Source organism: Salmo salar, chromosome ssa02 (assembly GCF_905237065.1).
Source record: "Salmo salar chromosome ssa02, Ssal_v3.1, whole genome shotgun sequence".
NCBI classification, from domain to species: Eukaryota; Metazoa; Chordata; class Actinopteri; order Salmoniformes; family Salmonidae; genus Salmo; species Salmo salar.
The window spans coordinates 31,832,186-31,857,634 of NC_059443.1; the positions used below are offsets into that span (position 1 = coordinate 31,832,186).

General features: G+C 42.6%; 1 protein-coding gene and 1 long non-coding RNA gene across 2 annotated transcripts in view; one reads left to right on the forward strand and one right to left on the reverse strand.

The window, feature by feature from the left end:
• The first annotated feature begins 5,091 nt into the window (after positions 1–5,091).
• Positions 5,092–25,449, forward strand: part of LOC106579994 (G patch domain-containing protein 8) — a 72,392-nt gene continuing 52,034 nt past the window's right edge. The window contains exon 1 of the mRNA XM_014160507.2: positions 5,092–6,235. Coding sequence (XP_014015982.1) covers positions 6,113–6,235 — 123 coding nt within the window. The 5' untranslated portion in view covers positions 5,092–6,112. The remainder of the gene's footprint in view (positions 6,236–25,449) is intronic.
• On the reverse strand, positions 20,791–22,828 carry LOC106580004 (uncharacterized). Its single transcript, XR_001322781.2, has 3 exons — positions 22,579–22,828; positions 21,724–21,813; positions 20,791–21,321 (listed from the first exon to the last, which is right to left on the reverse strand). It is a non-coding gene; the product is annotated as an uncharacterized lncRNA (long non-coding RNA).

Here is a 25,449-nt window from a genome sequence, read left to right on the forward strand (position 1 = left end):
GCATTCACATACCCGCTGCATTTTGGTCCAATCACTACGACGGCCGTTACATTTTTTTTAAACGCACCTGATATAATTCCTAATTAGAGGCACTTGATATGGTCCCCCCTGACTTATTTTTCATGATCTGAAAAGCAAAAGTGATCCAAGATCAGCAATTACAGTGTTGGATACTTTGTAAATATGAACCCAGAAGCATGCAGCATGTAAAGAGGATGGTGAAGTGATGGTGAATAACCCAGTTAACATTATTTCCATGGGTAAGAAGGCTAAAAAGGAGCATAGAATTCCTGATTGACCATACTGCCATGGCTATATACTGAAAAAGGGCAATTAAAGAGCGCTTCCCTGGTGGTACAGATAAAATATCTGGTTTTGGAAGCAAACATTAGTTTCTACAGTTTTTTCAGGGGGTGGATCAGCATTAATATTGCGGATAGATTGTTGCTTCCATACAGTGGCTTGTGAAAGGATTCACCCCCCTTGGCATTTTTCCTATTTTGTTGCCTAACAACCTGGAATTAAAATAGATTTTTGGGGGGGCTTGTATCATTTGATTTACACAATGTGCCTACCACTTTGAAGACACAAAATATTTTTTATTGTGAAACAAATAAGAAATAAGACAAAAAAATAGAAAACTTGAGCGTGCATACCTATTCACCCCCCCAAAGTCAATACTTTGTAGAGCTACCTTTTGCAGCAATTACAGCTGGAAGTCTCTTGGGGTATGTCTCTATAAGCTTGGCACATCTAGCCACTCGGATTTTTGCCCATTCTTCTAGGGTAAAAATGCTCCAGCTCCTTCAAGTTGGATGGGTTCCACTGGTGCAGAGCAATCTTTACGTCATACCACAGATTCTCAATTGGATTGAGGTCTGGGCTTTGACTAGGCCATTCCAAGACATTTAAATGTTTCCCCTTAAACCATTTGATTGTTGCTTTAGCAGTATGCTTAGGGTTATTGCCCTGAAACAGGTTTGCCTCAAGAATTTCCCTGTATTTAGCACCATCCATCATTCCTTCAATTCTGACCATTTTCCCAGTCCCTGCCAATGAAAAACATCCCCACAGCATGATGCTGCCATCACCATGCATCACTGTGTGGATGGAGTTCTCGGGGTGATGCGAGGTGTTTGGTTTGCGCCATACATAGCATTTTCCTTGATGGCCAAAAAGCTCAATCTTATTCTCATCTGACCAGAGAACATTCTTCCATATGTTTGGGGCGTCTCCCACATGCCTTTTGGAAAACACCTAACATGTTTGCTTATTTTTTTCTTTAAGCAATGGCTTTTTTCTGGCCACACTTCTGTAAAGCCCAGCTCTGTGGAGTATACAGCTTAAAGTGGTCCTATGGACAGATACTCCAATCTCCGCTGTGGAGCTTCGCAGCTCCTTCAGGGTTATCTTTGGTCTCTTTGTTGCCTCTCTGATTAATGCCCTCCTTGCCTGGGCTGTGAGTTTTGGTGGGCTGCCCTCCCTTGACAGGTTTGTTGTGGTGCCATATTCTTAAAAAAATGTAATAATGGATTTAATGGTGCTCCGTGGGATGTTCAAAGTTTTTTATATTTTTTTATAACCCAACCCTGATCTGAACTTCTCCACAACTTTGTCCCTGACCTGTTTGGAGAGCTCCTAGGTCTTCATGGTGCCGCTTGCTTGGTGGTACCCCTTGCTTAGTGGTGTTGCAGACTCTGGGGCCTTTCAGAACAGGTGTCTATGTAAAGTATATAAGTATATGTATATATATGTATATATTTGTGTTGTATATATATAAGTATATGTATATATAAAAAATTTTCAACCACTCAGTCAGAAAGTTAAAGCTTGGTCGCAAATGGGTCTTCCAAATGGACAATGACCGCAAGCATACTTCCAAAGTTGTGGCAAAATGGCTTAAGGACAACAAAGTCAAGGTATTGGAGTGGCCATCACAAAGCCCTGACCTCAATCCTATAGAACATTTGTGGGCAGAACTGAAAAATCGTGTGCAAGCAAGGAGGCCTACAAACCTGACTCAGTTACACCAGCTCTGTCAGGTGGAATGGGCCTAAATTCACCAAACTTATTGTGGGAATCTTGTGGAAGGCTGCCAGAAAAGTTTGACCCAAGTTAAACAATTTAAAGGGAATGCTACCAAATACTAATTGAGTGTATGTAAACGTCTAACCCACTGGGAATGTGATGAAAGAAATTAAAGCTGAAATAAATCATTCTCTCTACTATTATTCTGACATTTCACATTCTTAAAATAAAGTGGTGATCCTAGCTGACCTAAAACAGAGAATTCTTACTGGGATTAAATGTCAGGAATTGGCTAAGGTGTATGTAAACTTTTGATTTCAACTGTATATAGGAAGAGATACAGTGGGGGAAAAAAGTATTTGATCCCCTGCTGATTTTGTACGTTTGCCCACTGACAAAGAAAGGATCAGTCTATAATTTTAATGGTAGGTTTATTTGAACAGTGAGAGACAGAATAACAACAAAAATATCCAGAAAAACGCATGTCAGAAAATGTTATAAATTGATTTGCATTTTATTGAGGGAAATAAGTATTTGACCCCCTCTCAATCAGAAAGAGTTCTGGCTCACAGGTGTCTTTTATACAGGTAACGAGCTGAGATTAGGAGCACACTCTTAAAGGGAGTGCTCCTAACCGCAGCTTGTTACCTGTAAAAAATGACACCTGTCCACAAAAGCAATCAATCAATCAGATTCCAAACTCTCCACCATGGCCAAGACCAAAGAGCTCTCCAAGGATGTCAGGGACAAGATTGTAGACCTACACAAGGCTGGAATGGGCTACAAGACCATCGCCAAGCAGCTTGGTGAGAAGGTGACAACATTTGGTGCGATTATTGGCAAATGGACGAAACACAAAAGAACTGTCAATCTCCCTCGGCCTGGGGCTCCATGCAAGATCTCACCTCGTGGAGTTGCAATGATCATGAGAAAGGTGAGGAATCAGCCAAGAACTACACGGGAGGATCTTGTCAATGATCTCAAGGCAGCTGGGACCATAGTCACCAAGAAAACAATTGGTAACACACTACGCCGTGAAGGACTGAAATCCTGCAGCGCCCGCAAGGTCCCCCTGCTCAAGAATACATATATATGCCTGTCTGAAGTTTGCCAATGAACATCTGAATGACTCAGAGGATAACTGGTGAAAGTGTTGTGGTCAGATGAGACCAAAATGGAGCTCTTTGACATCAACTCAACTCGCCGTGTTTGGAGGAGGAGGAATGCCGCCCATGACCCCAAGAACACCATCTCCACAGTCAAACATGGAGGTGGAAACATTATGCTTTGGGGGTGTTTTTCTGCTAAGGGGACAGGACAACTTCACCGCATCAAAGGACGGGGCCATGTACCGTCAAATCTTGGGTGAGAACCTCCTTCCCTCAACCAGGGCATTGAAAATGGGTCGTGGATGGGTATTCCAGCATGACAATGACCCAAAACATACGGCCAAGGCAAAAAAGGAGTGGCTCAAGAAGAAGCACATTAAGGTCCTGGAGTGGCCTAGCCAGTCTCCAGACCTTAATCCCATAGAAAATCTGTGGAGGGAGCTGAAGGTTCGAGTTGCCAAACGTCAGCCTCGAAACCTTAATGACTTGGAGAAGATCTGCAAAGAGGAGTGGGACAAAATCCCTCCTGAGATGTGTGCAAACCTGATGGCCAACTACAAGAAACGTCTGACCTCTGTGATTGCCAACAAGGGTTTCGCCACCAAGTACTAAGTCATGTTTTGCAGAGGGGTCAAATACTTATTTCCCTCATTAAAATGGAAATCATTTTATAACATTTTTGACATGCGTTTTTCTGGATTTTTTTGTTGTTATTCTGTCTCTCACTGTTCAAATAAACCTACTATTAAAATTACAGACTGATCATTTCTTTGTAAGTGGGCAAACGTACAAAATCAGCAGGGGATCAAATACTTTTGCCCCCACTGTATATAGATGGACTAGTTTCATACTGTATCTCTCCTGTATTGTATCTTTATATTTATGGGCAGTAGAAAGTCCCTGGGGATGTGATGGGATGTTTCAGGACGTCCTGATACAGACAGTTACATCACACACTGTGAAGGCATGGCCTTCACTAAAGACATTCGTGTTTCACGTATTTCTTCAAAGTATTTATTCAAAGTATTTATTCAAAGTATTTATAGAGCAAGTTGTGTTTGTGTATGTGCTTAGTTCATTCAGTCATTAACCAAACATTACAGTTTCTAGATCTCTCCCATAATTTTCAACCAATTGCAGTCAGGTGTTCATTGTCAAGTGGTTCTTGTTTTCTATTTGTCCAGCTAACTAAAGTGATGATACAAAGGTTTTGTATCATTTCAGCCAGTAGTTTTGTATGTACAGATGTATTGATCATTCTTTTGTTTATGAGAATTGACCTGCACAGCAGGAAATGCAAACTTGTAGTGTATTCAAGGTTTAAAAAGGCTTTTAAAGTTTGTAATTTAACCTTTTAACTTTCAGACTTGATTTACCCTAACATAAAATGTATCAACGCCTCAAAAAAAATATCCATTCATTATAAACGACATAATAATTCTAATTTCCTGTTGCAACATGATTATTTTCCTGCTGTAGCAAATTAAGATCTGTAGTGCTCACGAGCCAAAATGGGTCACTAAACACTTTGGACAGTTGTGTTTAACATAATCCATTTCGTATGATATGCTACGAATTGTATTTCGTACAATATGTTACGAATTTATAAACGCTTGGAATATGTTTTCAGATAAATAATTTGGAACTTTGTAAAATCACAGGACTGACTGTGTTATCACCCAAATGTGCCCTATATGTGGAAACGTTGCCATCGCTGTCATTTGTTGTCCCATTTCCTCGTGAATCGAGTTTGCACAATGGTCATGGATCCTAAAACGAATACGAGTTGACTACCAATGTTTGACTAGTAGCCTATCAGCTCTGTGAAAAGAGCCATTGGGGGTCTTTATTGAATTGGCGCTTTTAATTTGATGGTTGCTATGAAATGATGAGTGAGGGAAAGGAGAAGGAAAGAGGGAGGGCGGGCGGAGAGAAACTTCCTGGAAGACTAGAATCGCCGGTTCACCGTCCCCAAGACATGAGCGTGCCACACACACACACACACACGTCGGACTGATTGTCAGACACAACAGAACCAGTTTTAGCTGTAGTGCAGCACCGATTACGCAGACGGGACTCTCTCTCCTCATCGACCCCGTTCCCTCTCACAGTGTGCGGAGGAAAGAGAGAGAGTGAAAAGGCACCTCTAATTATTCAGACTGAACGGAGGCATGAGCGATACCCCCCTCCTCTCTTTCTCTGCGCCGGAACCCGGGTGACTGGAGCGCGCGTGTCACAGTGACAGCTCCACCAACCAAAGAGACGAGACAGATTATCGGGAAACGGACTCTGTAGCTTTGTTGAACACTCCGTGCTGCAACAGCAAACACCAAAACCTCACGCGCTCTTTTCAGAGAACGGACACAGCTTCTGCTGCGCCTGTGTCTCTGTCTGCTTTTTTTCTTCCGAGAGACTCCAGGGGCGCAATACACCTGTCACCAGCATCAAACTCTGCTCGGTAAATCTGCTCGAGACGTTCTCAATGTCATCAGATATCGCCACACTAAACACCCTCGCCTCTCCCCAGAACTGAAAGGAGAGAGAAATGAGAGAGGGATAGTCGAGAGAGGGGAAAGGGAAGAAGGAAAGAGAGATATAAATAATAACTGTTCTTTACCAGGAGCTAGATTTCTCATTTTACTAGAACATTGGCATGGAAAGCTAGCGCATCAACAGGCTACAAATCCTACCGCCCTGACTATTTAACGGACCCTCAGTGCATAACTCATGCTTATTTCTGTAAGCAACCTGAAGGATTAATTTAATAACAAAGAAGAAACACTTTTTATTGAAGTTCCATTTTCCCGGAGGAGTAGCTGAATATCCTCGCCTCCCCTCCCCTTGGTCGGACTCGGACTGAGAGGAGGGACACTTGACTCTGCTTCACCTGGTGAAGAGTGCGGTAAACCGGACAGACCGACGTCCGCACACACGCGAACCCCTGCGCATGGGGGAGCGCGGCCCCACAAGGTCGGATGTCGTGCAGCACGTGCTATTACCTGGTCATCAGCTCCACACACCTGAGCAACGGCCACTTCCGGCGTGTAAAGGGTGTCTTCAGGGGACCACTCTGTCGCACGGCCTCCAACCAATCACCGGTAATGTGTGTGTGTGTGTGTGGAAAATGCCAAGCCTTCTAAGATACTTTGGTGCTCAGGTGGAACCTTCTTTCTCTACAGATGGTGGTGCTGGCAGACTATCCTTCTAAGGCACCATTCGAAATTTAAGCAATTGTTACCTGGAGGCAAATGGGGGAGTGTCATGCTATTGCAATTTCAGTCACCTGGAGGGTTTAGTATTTATTTATTTTTTATCCAGGGGAGGGTCATGTCATTTTTTATCGATTAAATGTAAGCATTTGTCAGTATTTTGGAATTTAGGTATTGAATTCGACTATGTGTAACTTCAGTGTACAACCCTGCTCTCTCTCATCTCCTCGCTTAGACCAACTGTGTGGGCATTTAGCGTTTGCCTTTCCATTGGCTGTTCGATCAGTCCCTCTTTGTGTTTGGCGTATCCAGAAGGTGGGCGTGTAGAGTATCTGGCGAATAAAATAGCGCGTGTAGTGACGACGTAGGGCGTTGATTAAACTCTGAATTCAAAGTCGGAAACTATGGCATCTTTCTAAAGCTCAGACTTTCCGACCTGAAGATCACTGACGTCATTTTTAAAATCTGAGTTCCCAGTTGTTTTCAAAGCACCAAAAAAACAGCACTATGCCGTACAATTAAGCAAGGAACACAGCTCGTGAAAAATTATCTTCACAATAATGTATAGGGTTCTTGCAGTCTCTGTCTGTGGAAGAGAGCCTAGAAAAGTTCAATGGAATTTTGGAGTTGATAGGAGATGGTTCCTTAATGCGGAAAAAAGTAAATAGATTAATTAAATCTGGTGTTGGAGGAGTGGCGACAGAATGGAGAAGATAACAGTCCATGTGGAGGGCTGGACTATCTGGATGCCTACGAGTTCTCCTCTTCTTTTTGAGTGATAAGTTTATCCTAGGCTGCCTGTTATTTCATATAAATCTGATTAGTAAAAATATATTTTAACATTAAAGTTGTAAATGACTATTGTAGCTGGAAACGGCAGATTTTCAATGGAACATCTACATAGGCGTACAGTGGCCCATTATCAGCATCCATCACCCCTGTGTTCCAATGGCACGTTGTGTTAGCTTATCCAAGTTTATCATTTTAAAAGGCTAATTGATCATTAGAAAACCCTTTTGCAATATGTTAGCACAGCTGAAAACTGTTGTTCCGAATTAAAGTATCTGGAGGATCAGCATTTGTGGGTTCGATTACTGGCTCAAAATGGCCAGAAACAAAGAACTTTCTTCTGAAACTCGTCAGTCTATTCTTGTTCTGAGAAATGTGTGGACCCCCGGAAGACCCCATGAGAGAAATAGAAACTGAAGATCTCGTACAATGCTGTGTACTACTCCCTTCTCAAAACAGCGCAAACTGGCTCTAACCAGAATAGAAAGAGGAGTGGGAGGTGCACACCTGAGCAAGAGGACAAGTACATTAGAGTGTCTAGTTTGAGAAACAGACGCCTCACAAGTCCTCAACTGGCAGCTTCATTAAATAGTACCCGCAAAAAAAGATGTATTTTTAATATTAGGCCTAATAGGCTTTTTTGTGGAGAGAAGGAGGCTTGCTCTTGCTAATTGCTGAATGTAAAATTGGCCTAGGCCAAATGACCTGTCGGGCAAAGTTGCGGAGAGAATGCATCACTGGCCAGTGATAATAATATTGTTGCTCTGATGTATTAAATGGTTGCACAGGACAGACAGCGATGAGCACAGTGAAAAATGGAAATCACTTGCAAACCACTTGAGCAATGAGGCAAGAAATGTCACGATGTAAAAGATGTGCAGGCTAAACAGCATTTGTGGTTGAATATCTACATTTCATTTAAATGCGAGTTTCTATATTATATGTTTCATTAGCCTACATAGTAGTATTGAAGTAGTATTAGCAGTTGTCACTCTGATGACAAACACATCCTGAACCACTGAATGGTCTGTGTTACCACCTTAATAACAGGCCTATACAGTGTGCAGTAGGATGCTTTGATTTGTTGATTGACAGGTGTAGGCTACTGTCGACCGATAAACTTTCCTCTAGTGTGGATGCTCGCCAACGTTTTCTAGTTATGTAGCCTATAGTTTTTCATTATAGTTATCGTCCTTGGTGTGGACCGTTCTTATTATTGCTCAGTGGTGTGGACGGCCCCTAAGGCTTAAATTGGTAAATGCTGCCCTCTAGAAGATGGGATGAATACAGCAGTGTTTCTCAACCACGGATTGATTTGATAGAAATCCCGACTGCAACATTCATAGTCGACTAAGAATTGATTTTAATATTCCCTGCTATTTGGTTTTAATTATCATTTTGGAGGGGAAAGGTTACATGCCATCCATTTTCATTTCAAAGAGGTCCGATTGCCTCTAGGTATCTTCAATATAAATAACGTTCACTCCCTAACCTTTCAGAGTATCCTCCTAAACTTTCCTTAGTGCCAATGGGTCTCTGGATTAGACTGGCCTTCAGTCTGAGTTGACCTCTCAGTGCCCAGACTTTATCGCCTTCTCTACATTTGTGTGTGTGTGTGTGTGTGGGGGTGATATTTGGGCATGCTCCAAGGGTCTCAAGTAATTCACAAATGATTTCTGATTTCTTAATGTGAGAATGAGATGAACTGGCAGAGCTGACGGAAGAGAGGAGCAGCTGCCGTGTGTGTGTGTTTACTGTTCCTATTACCAGGCTGTCGTGTTCGGTCTGATAAGAGGGTGTTATGAGAGAACAGAACCACTGTCTTCTACAGCAGGGTCTCCCAAACTCGGTCCTGCATGTTTTGGGTCCTGCCCTAGCACTGCACAGCTGATTCAAATAATCCAAGCTTGATGATGAGTTGGTTATTTGAATTATTTTAATAATAATGCGTGTGTTGTTATTTGTGTGTGTGATGTAAAGTTTAGTTAACAAACTATACAGTGCGTGGAGTCTTGTCGTTCTTGAACAAGGCTTTAACAAAGTCTTTAACAGTTGAACCAACTTGTGAAGTGGAGTCCTGAGGCCGTATCTAAGTTGTGTTTCCATATGTACATTATTATCATCATTAGTACAGCGCTCCTGTAGCATCATCACTGGTGAGTCATTGTTCCAACCTTCATTACCACTACAAAGCTTACTTTCCTATAGTTATCTGAGGCCTGAGGGTTTAAGAGCAGCGGGGGAAGAGGGGGAGTGAGGAGAAAGGAAGTAAAGAGAGTAGGAGAAAAAAGAAGAATTAGAGAGGGGAGAGAGAGGAATTCTCTATACCCCTCAAGGCAAGGGACTCCTTACCCCTTCAGCTCCTCTCTCTCTCTCTCTCTCTCTCTCTTTGTGTGTTTGGAGCGGTTTGTCAGCACAACGCAGTACCATTTTGTTCATTGCCTTAAAGTGGCCTGATGGGGTTATTTCAACTCCATTTCAGCATTTAGACTGTTTCTTTTACCCTTATTTTACCAGGTAAGTTGACTGAGAATGCATTTTCATTCATATCTACGATCTGGGGAATAGTTACAGGGGAGAGGAGGGAGGATGAATGAGCCAATTGGAACCGGTGCACTATTTGATTACTATAGCAGCACACCGCCATAACGGCTACCGTCACTTATATGGCAAGTGTCCAATATCGACTTGCCTATAGCCAGTTAGCCACCAGGGGTTCGAACAGTGCTGTAGGAGGACATTAGTGGTGATCAGTAGAACACTTTGTGGTGGTCAGCACTGAACCTGTCTAACACTGATGTGGTGGAGCAGGGTCTCACACACACACACACACACACAAATGCACGCGCGCACAAACACCATCAGGCCCAACCGAAAGCATTTCAGACTGGCACCTCTTGGCACGTATTGTGTTGAATACCAAACTGCCACTGCTAAACTTTCAGACACAGTCAAAGTTCTGCTGTTTCAGCCTATTGCTGGTATATGTGTGTGTATGTTATACTGTGCTATATCATTACTGGTGTTTCATCTGATATCTAACATATCAGTGAAATATACCTGTACATCAAAGCAGACTAGTGGAATAGATACTGTAACTATGCATCACACACACACACACACACACACACCAACAGTTTTAAGATGGCGCCGAGAAGAAGGCTGACGTTTTACGTGTTACAATTGTGTTTTTGTTCGTTTCTTTGCGTTGTTTGTAACTGATTTTTTAAAACTTATTTTGTACATAATGTTGCTAATACCGTCTCTTTTGACCAAAAATAACTTCTGGACATCAGAAGTGTGATTACTCACCACTATCTGGCAGAATCCTTTTTTTCCTTTAATGAGTCCGACGCGCCCGACGTGAATGACATACTGTTTTCCCGAGAACAGGCCCGGATCCCCATCATTTGCGTGAAGAGAATGCGGAGAAAAGGGGCCGGAGGGCTGGCAGCCTTCGGAGAATTCGTAGGCGATCGAATAAATCCCCACTGCCTTCCATACTGCTAACAAACGTGCAATCTTTGGAAAATAAAATCGATGACCTACACGGAAGATTAAACTGCCTACGGGACATTCAAAACTGTAATATCTCATGCTTCACGGAGTCGTGGCTGAACGACGACACTATCAACATACAGCTGGCTGGTTATACGCTGTATCGGCAGGATAGAAGCGGCGTCTGGTAAGACAAGGGGCGGCGGACTATGTATTTTTGTAAATAACAGCTGGTGCACGATATCTAAGGAAGTCTCGAGGTTTTGCTAGAGTTTTCATCTGTATTTTTCGTAGCTGTCTACATACCACCACAGACTGATGCTGGCACTAAGACTGCACTCAATGAGCTGTATTCCACCATAAGCAAACAGGAAAACGCTCACCCAGAGGCGGCACTCCTAGTGGCCGGGGACTTTAATGCAGGGGAACTTAAATCGGTCTTAGCAAATTTCTATCAGCATATTAAATGTGCAACCAGAGGGGAAAAAAACTCTGGACCACCTTTACTCCACACACAGAGACGCATACAAAGCCCACCCTCCCCCTCCATTTGGAAAATCAGACCATAATTATATACTCCTGATTCCTGATTAAAAAGCAAAAATTAAATCAGGAAGCACCAGAGATTCGATCATTAAAAAAGTGGTCAGATGAAGCAGATGCTAAGCTACAGGACTGTTTTGCAAGCACAGACTGGAAAATGTTCCAGGATTCCGCCGATGGCATTGAGGAGTACACCACATCAGTCATTGGCTTCATCAATAAGTGCAACGATGATGTCTTCCCCACAGTGATCGTACGTACAAACCCCAACCAGAAGCCATGGATTACAGGCAACATCCGCACTGAGCTAAAGGATAGAGCTGCCACTTTCAAGGAGCGGGACTCTAACCCGGAAGCTTATAAGAAATCCCGCTATGCCCTCCGATGAACCACCAAACAGGCAAAGCGTCAATACAGGACTAAGATCAAATCGTACTACACCGGCTCTGATGCTCGTCAGTTGTGGCAGGGCTTGCAAACCATTACAGACTACAAAGGGAAGCACAGCCGAGAGCTGCCCAGTGACACGAGCCTACCAGATGAGCTAAACTACTTCTATGCTCGCTTCGAGGCAAATAACACTGAAACATGCATGAGAGCACCATCTGTTCCGGAAGACTGTGTGATCACACTCTCTACAGCCGATGTGAGTAAGACCTTTAAACAGGTCAACATTCACAAGGCCGCAGGGCCAGACGGATTACCAGGACGTGTACTGCGAGCATGCGCTGACCAATTGGCAAGTGTCTTCACTGACATTTTCAACCACTCCCTGTCCGAGTCTGTAATACCAACATGTTTTAGTGCCTGTGCCCAAGAACACTAAGATAACCTGTCCAAATGACTACCGACCCATAGCACGTGCTTTTTCAAGTGCTTTGAAAGGTTGGTCATGGCTCACAACACCATTATCCCAGAAACCCTAGACCCACTCCAATTTGCATACCACTCTAACAGATCCACAGATGATGCAATCTCTATTGCACTCCACACTGCCCTTTCCCACCTGGACAAAAGGAACACCTATGTGAGAATGCTATTCATTGACTACAGCTCAGTGTTCAATACCATAGTGCCTTCAAAGCTCATCACTAAGCTAAGGACCCTGGGACTAAACACCTCCCTGCAACTGGATCCTGGACTTCCTGACGGGCCGCCCCCAGGTGGTAAGGGTAGGTAACAACACATCCGCCACGCTGATCTTCAACAACGGGGCCCCTTATGGGTGCATGCTCAGTCCCGTCCTGTACTCCCTGTTCATTCATGACTGCACGACTCCAACACCATCATTATACAACAGTGGTAGTAGGCCAACAGTGGTAGGTCTGATCACTGACAACGACGAGACAGCCTATAGGGAGGAGGTCAGAGACCTGGCCATGTGGTGCCAGGACAACAACCTATCCCTGAATGTGATCAAGACAAAGGAGATGATTGTGGACTACAGGAAAAAGAGAACCAAGCACGCCCCCATTCTCATCGACGGGGCTGTAATGGAGCAGGTTGAAAGCTTCAAGTTCCTTGGTGTTCACATCACCAACAAACTAACATGGTCCAAGCACACCAAGAAAGTCGTGACAGTCCCCAGATCCTCAAAAAGTTATACAACTGCACCATCGAGAGCATCCTGACCGGTTGCATCACCGCATGGTATGCTCAGCATCTGACCGTAAGGCGCTACAGAGGGTACTGCGTACAGCCCAGTACATCACTGGGGCCAAGCTTCCTGCCATCCAGGACCTATATACTAGGCGGTGTCAGAGGAAGGCCCTAAAAATTGTCAAAGACTCCAGCCACCCTAGTCATAGACTATTCTCCCTGCTACCGCACGCAAGCGGTGCCGGAGCGCCAAGTCTAAGTCCAAGAGGCTTCTAAACAGCTTCTACCCCCAAGCCGTAAGATTCCTGAACATCTAATCAAATGGCTACCCAGTCTATTTGCATTGCCTCCCCCCCGCCTCTTTACACCGCTGCTACTCTGTTTATTATCTTTAATCACTTTAATAACTCTACCTACATGTACATATTACCTCAATTACCTTGACTAACAGGTGCCCCGCACATTGACTGTACCGATACTCCCCTGTATATAGTCTCGCTATTGTTATTTTACTGCTGCTCTTTAATTACTTGTTACTTTTTTTTACTGCATTGTTGGTTAGGGGCTCGTAAGTAAGTATTTCACAGTACACCTGTTGTATTTGGCGCATGTGACTAATAAAATTTGACTTGATTTGAAACACGCACAGACGAGCGCACAAATACACACACCTCTGATCCAGGTATGGGGAATAAACAGAGCTCTCAACACTTCCCTCTTCAGCTGTCAATCACACTACTGCAAAGATGGAGAGAAAGGGGTAAGGGCAGCAAAATAACTGTGTGTGTGTGTGAGAGAGAGAGAGAAAGAGGTATGAATGTGTGATTCTCTGACTCAGATAATTACATTTTACAGAGTTTGACTTCAGTTCAGTCATTGCTAATATTTGATTTGCGCAGACTGATGAATTCATTACGGTTTTAATTGCATCGCCTTTGGTTGATAAATGCAAGTGTAATATCAGCACTGTGCCCCTGCAACAGGACCACACAGGCAAGCAGGCACACACACACACATACAGGGAGAAAAATACAGTCTGGGCACTAAACGCTAAACTCAGACTAAAGGACATTCTGATCTAGATGCACATTCAGTCTACTCTGGTGATTGAGTGCCTATATGGAGTTGTAGTAATGAAGTCCTGAACACACACACACTAACTCTCTCTCAGGTTGCCCACCTCTCTCCCTGTGGATTAGAGGCAGCTGTTTTCCTTTATGGTCATTACTGATCTGCACGTTTGATCATTATTAACACACACACCCAAGTGATTGGAGAATTTGATAATTACCAACCATCTGGAGCACCATTCTAGCTAATCACCTAGAAAGAAAGAGCGAGAGAGAGATGTGTAGAGGGAGGGAGAGATCTTAAAGGGAAATGTCACCGCTGGGGTGTTTTTTCTGTCTCCCTACATAATTATGAGTGATGAGAGGGTGTTTCAGACATAATTATGCACTATTGCAGTATTTGCTGGATATCTAGGTTGACTCATTGTCCCTGGCTTTTTAAAGATTACAGCCAACGGGAGCCCTACTTCCTTGTTCCCTCCCACCCTCTGTACATTTACAGGTTCATGGGAGCTATGTTAAGGTGCAGTGTCTATCCGAGATTGCTAAATAATTAGTTACAATGGCTGCTTCTGATGATTCCTTTTTCCAAGAAGAGCTGGATGACAATTTATTTGTTGCTATTTTACATAGGAACATACAGCCCTATTTATTTGATCCAGAATACACTGAAGAGCAAGAAAGAAAAATAATTGCGAGACCAGCAAGTAGCGGCAGCAGCCTATACCAGCTGGACCAGGACTCGGGAGGGCAAATGACAAATAAGTAAGTTGTTTTGCTGTCGGTACCGAGCTACTGTAACAATACCAGCTCTCTTTTTACGCAAGGCAATATTGTTCAGTACAGTACAATTTAGTGATCGATTCAGCCATAACGGCCTCGCTAGTAACACAACAAGCCAAGCTAGCCAAGTTTTGCTAGCTAGCTAGGTATGTTTGCTATACCTAAAATGTACTGTAGTCTAGCGTTATAGCCAGCTGACTAACTAGCCTAGCTAGCCTCAGTGCCTCTCATTAGGGGAAAAAAAAGAAGAAATGTTTTGATGATGATGGCATAGAGTAAAGGAATGACTTTGGCTTTATGACTCATATTAGTATTGGGGTAACTATACCTGTGTGTTGTAGCTAGCTGTAATGTGTCTGTGAGATTTCTCGTATTGTACACCATGCTGCTACAATAGGAATACAGACAGTACACAACGATTGCCCATGCTTGTCTAATGTCTTCCTCTCACAGACAATACCACTTGGATACAAAAAAGTTGATGACTCTTAAGAGATGTGAAAGGTCTCATAATAACAATCTCCCCTTGTATCAAAGTTACTCTGAACACTTCACTGCACCACTTAAAAACACACCACGTGTATTCCCTCGCAAATGGTGTAGTATTTATTATAATCTTTAGTAGTATATTTTTCTTTTACTGTACATACAGTACCAGTCAAAAGTTTGGACAAACCTACTAATTCCAGAGTTTTCTTGATTTTTATTATTTTCTGGATGAGAATGCCAAGAGTGTGCAAAGCTGTCATCAAGGCAAAGCGTGGCTACTTCGAAGAATCTCAAATATATTTGGATTTGTTTAACACTTTTTTGGTTACTACATGATTCCATATGCGTTATTTCATAGTTTTGAGGTCTTCACTATTATTCTACAATGCACAAAATAGTTTTAAAAAAAACGAAAACCCTTGAATGAGTAGGTGTGTCCAAACTTTTTACTGGTACTGTATGTCATAAATTGGCATAACTGTTCCTGCTCTGTCAACTCACCTTGAGAAAAATAAATGTTGTTTTTAATACAAGCTATGCCTACTTATTTGCTATCTTGACAGACTAATGTGGTGGATGAATCAGAATGAGTTGGGTAACATAGATAATTAAGATGTCATATCTGCATAATATGCTTATGTGATATTCAGTGAGGGGAAAAAAGTATTTGATCCCCTGCTGATTTTGTACGTTTGCCCACTGACAAAGAAATTATCAGTCTATAATTTTAATGGTAGGTTTATTTGAACAGTGAGAGACAGAATAACAACAACAAAAAATCCAGAAAAACACATGTCAAAAATGTTATAAATTGATTTGCATTTTAATGAGGGAAATAAGTATTTGACCCCCTCTCAATCAGAAAGATTTCTGGCTCCCAGGTGTCTTTTATACATGTAACGAGCTGAGATTAGGAGCACACTCTTAAAGGGAGTGCTCCTAATCTCAGTTTGTTACCTGTATAAAAGACACCTGTCCACAGAAGCAATCAATCAATCAGATTCCAAACTCTCCACCATGGCCAAGACCAAAGAGCTCTCCAAGGATGTCAGGGACAAGATTGTAGACCTACACAAGGCTGGAATGGGCTACAAGACCATCGCCAAGCAGCTTGGTGAGAAGGTGACAACATTTGGTGCGATGATTCGCAAATGGAAGAAACACAAAAGAACTGTCAATCTCCCTCGGCCTGGGGCTCCATGCAAGATCTCACCTCGTGGAGTTGCAATGATCACGAGAATGGTGAGGAATCAGCCCAGAACTACACAGGAGGATCTTGTCAATGATTTCAAGGCAGCTAGGACCATAGTCACCAAGAAAACAATTGGTAACACACTATGCCGTGAAGGACTGAAATCCTGCAGCGCCCGCAAGGTCCCCCTGCTCAAGAAAGCACATATACATGCCCGTCTGAAGTTTGCCAATGAACATCTGAATGATTCAGAGGACAACTGGGTGAAAGTGTTGTGGTCAGATGAGACCAAAATGGAGCTCTTTGGCATCAACTCAACTCGCTGTGTTTGGAGGAGGAGGAATGCTGCCTATGACCCCAAGAACCCCATCCCCACCGTCAAACATGGAGGTAGAAACATTATGCTTTGGGGGTGTTTTTCTGCTAAGGGGACAGGACAACTTCACCGCATCAAAGGGACGATGGACGGGGCCACGTACTGTCAAATCTTGGGTGAGAACCTCCTTCCCTCAGCCAGGGCGTTGAAAATGGGTCGTGGATGGGTATTCCAGCATGACAATGACCCAAAACACACGGCCAAGGCAACAAAGGAGTGGCTCAAGAAGAAGCACATTAAGGTCCTGGAGTTGCCTAGCCAGTCTTCAGACCTTAATCCCATAGAAAATCTGTGGAGGGAGCTGAAGGTTCGAGTTGCCAAACGTCAGCCTCAACCTTAATGACTTGGAGAAGATCTGCAAAGAGGAGTGGGACAAAATCCCTACTGAGATGTGTGCAAACCTGGTGGCCAACTACAAGAAACATCTGACCTCTGTGATTGCCAACAAGGGTTTTGCCACCAAGTACTAAGTCATGTTTTGCAGAGGGGGCAAATACTTATTTCCCTCATTTAAAATGCAAATAATTTTATAACATTTTTGACGTGTTTTTCTGGATTTTTTGTTGTTATTCTGTCTCTCACTGTTCAAATAAACCTATCATTAAAATTATAGACTGATCATTTCTCTGTCAGTGGGCAAACGTACAAAATCAGCAGGGGATCAAATACTTTTTTCCCTCACTGTACTTGTTATTAGAATGTATCCCTTTGGACTCTGGTGTTGGCAGTTGCACTTCTTCCCTCAGCTGGGGCTCAGTCACCTGGGGCCCAGAGAGGGGAGAGGTTAGGCAGGTCTTTCACATGTCTCTGGTGCTATGCAGAATATCAGAAATGGAAGAGGACAGGATGGAACATTGTCTTCATATGTGAATGTGTCTTTACCTATTCTTAAACCATGTGAAGGGATGGCGTGATTAATGGGGAACCAATTACTTGTCTCCACAATGTCTGTGCACAAGTCACTCCCTCCTTTGGCATTGGCGGAGGTGTATGGCAGTGTCTGGAACCATTGTATGTCCTCTGTGATGTTGCACTTATCCTGGGATAGTGTATGACCTAGAGGCTCACTCCCCTCAGTGAGCTTGTCCAGGAGTGGGATCAAGAAGGGGTTTTACTTGAGATGGGAGTATCTAGAGTTGACAATTGAGTTATGCCATTGGATGAATTGGTGTTTTTGTGCTATGAAGTACCAGGAACGAGATTAGAACCTCGTCTTAGGGACCAAACTGAACGATAATTTATAGCGAATGCTATCTGGCTACGGGATACTCCTTTCTCATTGATATAGTTTCACTTTGAACTGTTGCTAATATCTGTGGTTTGTTATGTCGACTAGGGGGTGGATCTTTGCTATAAAAGATCTCAGTAGCCATTGTGTTGTCACTCTCAACAGATCATTAGAAAATGGTGAATCGTTGAAAGTCATTGCTATTGCAAAGCTCTTATTATTAAAGATGTAGTTTAAGTATAACTGACTCGTGTGTTAAGTTTGTCTCTCCTCATTTGATAAGACAGAAATTAACCACCACTCATTTACTGAAGCATGTGTACTTGCCATCAAGTTAAAGTTTAAATGATACACCAACTCCCTGCATCATTTATTTTAGCATTAAGCTTGAAGCTAGTTTATCCAAATACATTTCAAGAATTTCACAATGAATTAATCCAGAAGTTGTCACCGACACTTTATTGGTTTCTGATACAGCTGTAATCATTTAGTCACTTGTCAGTACATTTGTAAAAAAAAAAAAAAACATAAAAAACACCACTATATACAATGCACTTGGAAAGTATTCAGAGCCCTTGACTTTCCCCATTTTGTTACGTTACAGCCTTATTCTAAAATTGATTAAATATTTTTTTCCCCGTCAATCTACACACAATACCCCATAGTGACCAAGCAAAAACACGTTTAGACATTTTTGCGAAAAAATAAGAAAAAAGAAAGAACTGAAATATCACATTCACACAAGTATTCAGACCCTTTACTCGGTACTTCTTTGAAGGACCTTTGGCAGCGTTTACAGCCTCGAGTATTCTTGGGTATGACGCTACAAGCTCGGCACATCTGTATTTGGGGAGTTTCTCCCATTATTTTCTGCAGATCCTCTCAAGCTCTGTCAGGTTGGATAGGGAGCGTCGCTGCACAGCTATTTTCAGGTCTCTCCAGAGATGTTGGATCGGGTTCAAGCCCGGGCTCTGGCTGGGCCACTCAATGACTTGTCCCGAAGCCTCTCCTGCGTTATCTTGGCTGTGTGCTTAGGATCGTTGTCCTGTTGGAAGGTGAACCATCGCCCCAGTCTTAGGTCCTGAGCACTCTGGAGCAGGTTTTCATCAAGGATCTCTCTCTACTTTGCTCCATTCATCTTTCCTTCAATCCTGACTAGTCTTCCAGTCTCTGCCGCTGAAAAACATCCCCAGACAATGTTGCTGCCACCAACATGCTTCACCGTTGGGATGGTGCCTGATTTCCTCCAGACGTGATGCTTGGCATTCAGGCCAAATAGTAAAAGCTTGGTTTCATCAGACCAGAGAATTTTGTTACTCATGGTCGGAGAGTCCTTTAGGTGCCTTTTGGCAAACTCCTAGCGGGCTGTCGTGCCTTTAACTGAGGAGTGGCTTCCATCTAGCCACTCTATCATAAGTGCTTGATTGGTGGAGTGCTGCAGAGATGGTTGTCCTTCTGGAAGGTTCTCCCATCTCCACATCACTAGGGCCAAGCTTCCTGCCATCCAGGACCTACAGTTGAAGTCGGAAGTTTACATACACCTTAGCGAAATACATTTAAACTCAGTTTATCACAATTCCTGACAATTCCATTTAATCGAAGTAAAAATGTCCTGTTTTAGGTCAGTTAGGATCCACTTTATTTTAAGAATGTGAAATGTCAGAATAATAGTAGAGAATGATTTATTTCAGATTTTATTTATTTCATTACATTCCCAGTGGGTCAGAAGTTTACATACACTCAATTAGTATTTGGTAGCATTGCCTTTAAATTGTTTAACTTGGGTCAAATGCTCCTGACAGAGCTGGTGTAACCGAGTCAGGTTTGTAGGCCTCCACGCTTTTTCAGTTCTGCCCACAAATGTTCTATATGATTGAGGTCAGGGCTTTGTGATGGCCACTCCAATACCTTGACTTTGTTGTCCTCAAGCCATTTTGCCACAACTTTGGAAGTATGCTTGGGGTCATTGTCCATTTGGAAGACCCATTTGTGACCAAGCTTTAACTTCCTGACTGATGTCTTGAGATGTTGCTTCAATATACCCACATAATTTTCCTTCGTCATGAATGCCATCTATTTTGTGAAGTGCACCAGTCCCTCCTGCAGCAAAACACCCCCACAACATGATGCTGCCACCCCCGTGCTTCACGGATGGGATGGTGTTCTTCGGCTTGCAAGCATCCCCCTTTTTCCTCCAAACATAACAATGGTCATTACAGCCAAACAGTTCTATTTTTGTTTCATCAGACCAGAGGACATTTCTCCATGTGCAGTTGCAAACCGTAATTTGGCTTTGTTATGGCGGTTTTGGAGCAGCGGCTTCTTCCTTGCTGAGCGGCCTTTCAGGTTATGTCGATATAGGACTTGTCTTACTGTGGATATAGATACTTTTGTACCGGTTTCCTCCAGCATCTTCACAAGGTCCTTTGCTGTTGTTCTGGGATTGATTTGCACTTTTTGCACCAAAGTACTTTCATCTCTAGGAGACAGAACACGTCTCCTTCCTGAGCGGTATGACGGCTGCGTGGTCCCATGGTGTTTATACTTGCGTACTATTGTTTGTACAGATGAACGTGGTACCTTCAGGCATTTGGAAATTGCTCCCAAGGATGAACCAGACTTGTGGAGGTCTACAATTTTTTTTCTGAGGTCTTGGCTGATTTCTTTTGATTTTCCCATGATGTCAAGCAGAGGCACTGAGTTTGAAGGTAGGCCTTGAAATACATCCACAGGTACACCTCCAGTTGACTCAAATGATGTCAATTAGCCTATCAGAAGCTTATAAAGCCATGATTTTCTGGAATTTTCCAAGCTGTTTAAAGGCACAGTCAACTTAGTGTATTTAAACTTCTGACCCACTGGAATTGTGATACAGTGAATTATAAGTGAAATAATCTGTCTGTAAACAATTGTTGGAAATATTACTTGTGTCATGCACAAATTAGATGTCCTAAATGACTTGCCAAAACTATAGTTTATTAACAAGAAATTTGTTTTGTGGTTAAATCAAATTAATGACTCCAACCTAGGTGTATGTAAACTTCCCACTTCAACTGTATGTACAACAGCTAGCAAAATATATACACCACAATGCAGTTGTGAGCATACTAGGCATTTACATATTATATTACAAAATATGGATGTTGTGTTGGTTGAATGTTCCAGGCAGGTTCCTGAATGTTTTTCAGCTGGTGAACCTCTTCTTGTGTTGGGTAATGATAGCTGGTTTAGCAGGCTTTGGCACTGTGGTGATGTTGGCAGAGATGTTTAGCGGAGCTGTGACTCTGGCTCCTTGTAGACAACCATCTGCTCTTTTCTGCACTTCACAGCCATGTGGCCTCTCGTACACTTTCTTCACCCCCCACTGCTTCAACCTCTTGCAGAAGATTGTTTTGTACTGCAAGTCTCCTGGAAAGGCATTAAGACTGATTATGAGGATGTGTAACCATACAATGATCTGTGTTCATCTGTAAACAAAAAAAGGATACAATAGACTGGTATGTGTTGTTACACTCAGAGTCAATAACGGGGCATTGAGATGGGCTGTTAGCAAAGATGAGAAAAGTTTGAGGGGGGGCTTGACTTGTAAACAGTCTAGTTGTGTATGAGCATGTACAGCTGTGCTTTTGAGTAGACAAGAACTGCCAACAATAGAGGGAATAGAATGAAGAGTATATGAACAGCCCCTTTCCCCCATGCCAAAGAACTGACTGGAAGAGTGTGAAAAATTTGATGAGCACTTGTCTTGTAGGCAGCTTAGTGTATTGGTGATTTTGTTTTCTAAAGAGGGTATTGTGCTTTCATAAATACCGTTGGCTGTCCTGGCTTGTTTCAAAGTCAGATGATGTTGAGCTTATGCCAGGCTGAAAGCTTTCATCCAATGGGTCTACAGGCGCTGTACTACTAAAGCCGGTGTCAAGGCCATCAGCAGCAGCAGCAGCAGCAGGATTAGTGTGTAGGACAAACAGAAGCCAGTGATTAGGCAACATTTTACTACTTTGTCCCCATCAATACACACTCAAACAAGATACTATATCCACCCATCCCCTTCATGTCAATAGATCATGCATACTAACCTTCACACAATACCCACCTCCAACAGACACAAGTCAGTCACCCACACTATCCCCTCCTTACTAATACCTATTTTTTTCCAATTTAGACTTCAAGCCTTGCATGAACAATCAACTAAGCCTCCATAATACAGAGAAAACTACAGTATTAGTTGTAGCCTACTTGTAAACACACCAACTGACAAGAAACGGACCATGTTTGTGCCTAGCTCCAGTTAATTTATTTGCTCATCATGGAGTCATGGAAAGATTTAGTAGATTTTAGGTTCTTGGTGGTGAGCTTGATGTTGATGCCGCTGCAGATGTTGATGGGATCATACTCTAAGTAGTACACATAGCCACGTTAGCCTCTGCGATAGTTAGTTAGCTAGCTAGCTAATGGTTAGCTAACATAACCTAACGAAGTTAATGTTAGCTTGCAAAGTTAAAAATCACATCGCCAGACAGCAGCTGGCTAATTGCATTGTTATGCTTTGAAATGTCTAGCCTGCATATTATGAACGCTAGCTAACTAGATTTTGGTTTAGATAAACAAATGTAGTTCACTAGTTGTCTAGCTAGTTAGTTAGCTAGGTAAAGTTAGCTACGTTACCTCAGCTTAACTTATTTTCTGCTGCGCGGATCGGATGCCTTCCTCTTTGAGGTGAAGGGGAATTTCAATGGAATATCATCACTTTTCAAAGCTCAACGACATTGCAACCCCATCAGTTGAGGCTTCAATTCCGTTTCGAAATCCTCTGGCTGAAAGTGCTGGCTGCAAACTCAGACATGTTGATTTTTCTCACGTCAACTGTATACATCTCCAAATCGCAATGAATTCTGGACATTGTGGTTTGCTTACAACCAGGAAATGTAGCTGGCTGTTTCTACCGGTGAGATGCAGAAACACTTGTATTTGTGTATAATGAGGATTTTTATTTTTTTTACTACACATATGATGTGTTAATAATATATTAATGGACATATATAGTGAAATAGAGCAGCAGTGAAATTTTCCTTTAAGAAAATGCACTCACAGCCACAAATCAATATGGAAGAAACATCATTGGTGTATAGATAGAAGTGAAAACATTCTTCAAGGTTTATCTCATATGGGAGCTTTTCCCTGGTTCATCTCTGAAAACATGTTTTGTGTTGCTACTAACTTCTCTATTTTTCACCATGAATCTTGTTCTGGGGGCATCGTTGCACAGTAGTCACTAGCTGGCACAGCCGCAAAGTCATAAAATCTGATTTTAAACCTAACCCTAACCATACTGATAACCCTAATGCTTAACCTTAACCTCCAATTAAGACCTAAAAGCTCATACTTGTTTTCATGATAATAGCCTATTTTGACTTTGCAAGCTGACCTATCCAGGACAAGACTCATGACAATAAACGTCAACCTGCCCTTTGCTCTCTTTGTTTCCTTCGTACATTCCCCTTTGCCATCCTTTTCCCTCTCTCCTCAGCTCTCATCTCAACTTTTTATTTTCCCAATTTTCTTTCTTTCTCTGCCCACTACCTGTTCTCTCATCTCTCACTCCATATTGCGTTTCTCCTTTCATCTCTCTGCCCCATACATTTTTAGCAAGTTTTAGAGGTCCTGGGCTGGCCTGGTTACACCTGGTCTGCGGTTGTGAGGCCGGTTGGACGTACTGCCAAATTCTCTAAAACGATGTTAGAGGCAGCTTATGGTAGAGAAATGAACATGAAATTCTCTGGCAACAGCTCTGGTGGACATTCCTGCAGTCAGTATGCCAATTGCACGCTCCCTCAAAACCTGAGACGTCTGTGGCATTGTGTTGTGTGACAAAAGTGCACATTTTAGAGTGCTTTTTTTGTTGTCCCCAGCACAGGGTGCACCTGTGTAATGATCATGCTGTTTAATAAGCTTCTTGATATGCCACACCTGTCAGGTGGATGGATTATCTTGGCAAAGGAGAAATACTAAGAGAGGTGGAAACAAATTAGTGTACAAATTTGAGAGTAATAAGCTTTTTGTGCATATAAACAATTTCTGGGATCTTTTATTTCACCTCATGAAACATGTTGCCTTCATATTTTTGTTCAGTATATTAGAGATAGATATTACACATAGAGAAATATAATAGAGATGGACAGTAGAGATGGACAGTAGAGAAGCACAGTATAGATAAACAGTAGAGATGGACAGTGGAGAAGGACAGTAGAGAAGGACAGTGGAGATGGACAGCAGTGATAGACAGTGGAAATACTGTAGACAAGTAAAAGCAGAGATAGACAATAGAGCTAAACAGGCAATATGGGGCACATTAACAATGGAGAGTTTGGACAGAACTCTTTATTTCCCACACCACTGCGAAGAGCCTCTGGGTTGTTTTGTTGTTTTGTATGCAGGCCCATTGCCCACATTGTGAATGTGTGTATGTGTGTCTTTTCTGGCTGTGAGGTATATCCATGTCCTGCGGTGTTGGATTACTCATTAAATAGAGAAGAACGGAGGGAGGAGAGGAAGGGAACCCCTCCAAAGATGAAAAGTATGTAGGCGGTGTGTGTGTGTGCGTATTTTCAGTATTTATAAATTTCCCATCTGACTCTTGGGAAGTAGACAAAGGTCCTTGTTGGCAAACTCCGAAAGTATCCCTTTAAACATTTCACAGTCTTCCATTGTCTCCAAGCACAGAGGCCAGGAGCAAGTAGCATCAACATACTTCTGCTTTCCTATTTTTCCTTTCCATGTGTCTGACTCACTATTTCTCTCTCTGTCTATGTCTCTGCTTTGTAACACATTTATTTTGTAGTCAGTCCATGGCGTACTGAATCTGTGTTGTATTAGAAGTTTACTGGGAAGAGAATGCTTTCAAATAGTTAAGGAAAATCCAAAACAGAGACTTCAGACTTCAAAACACATGAAAAAAATACACAAAGACAAACGTCTCTGTTACTCAGTCCTTATTAGTGTCCATTCACTGTTGAAGCAGTAGGGAACTTCTCTGTGTGTGTGTCTGTGTGTGTGTGTGTCTGTGTGTGTGTGTGTGTGTGTGTGTGTGTGTGTGTCAGTGTCTGTTTGTGATTAAATCAAATCAAACTTTATTTGTCACATGCGCCTAATACAACAGGTGTAGACCTTACCGTGAAATGCTTACTTACAAGCCCATAACCAACAATGCAGTTCAAGAAGAAATTAAGACAATATTTACCAAATAAACTGAACTAAACAATAAAAAATTTAAGTGTTGAGGATAAGTGTGGCAGACGTGTTATTGCCTACCCTTATCACCTGGGGGCGGGCCCGTCAGGAAGTCCAGGATCCAGTTGCAGAGGGAGGTGTTTAGTCCCAGGGTCCTTAGCTTAGTGATGAGCTTTTTGGGCACTATGGTTTTGAACGCTGAGCTGTAGTCAATGAACAGCATTCTCACATAGGTGTTCCTTTTGTCCAGGTGGGAAAGGGCAGTGTGGAGTGCAATTGAGATTGCGTCATCTGTGGATCTGTTGGGGC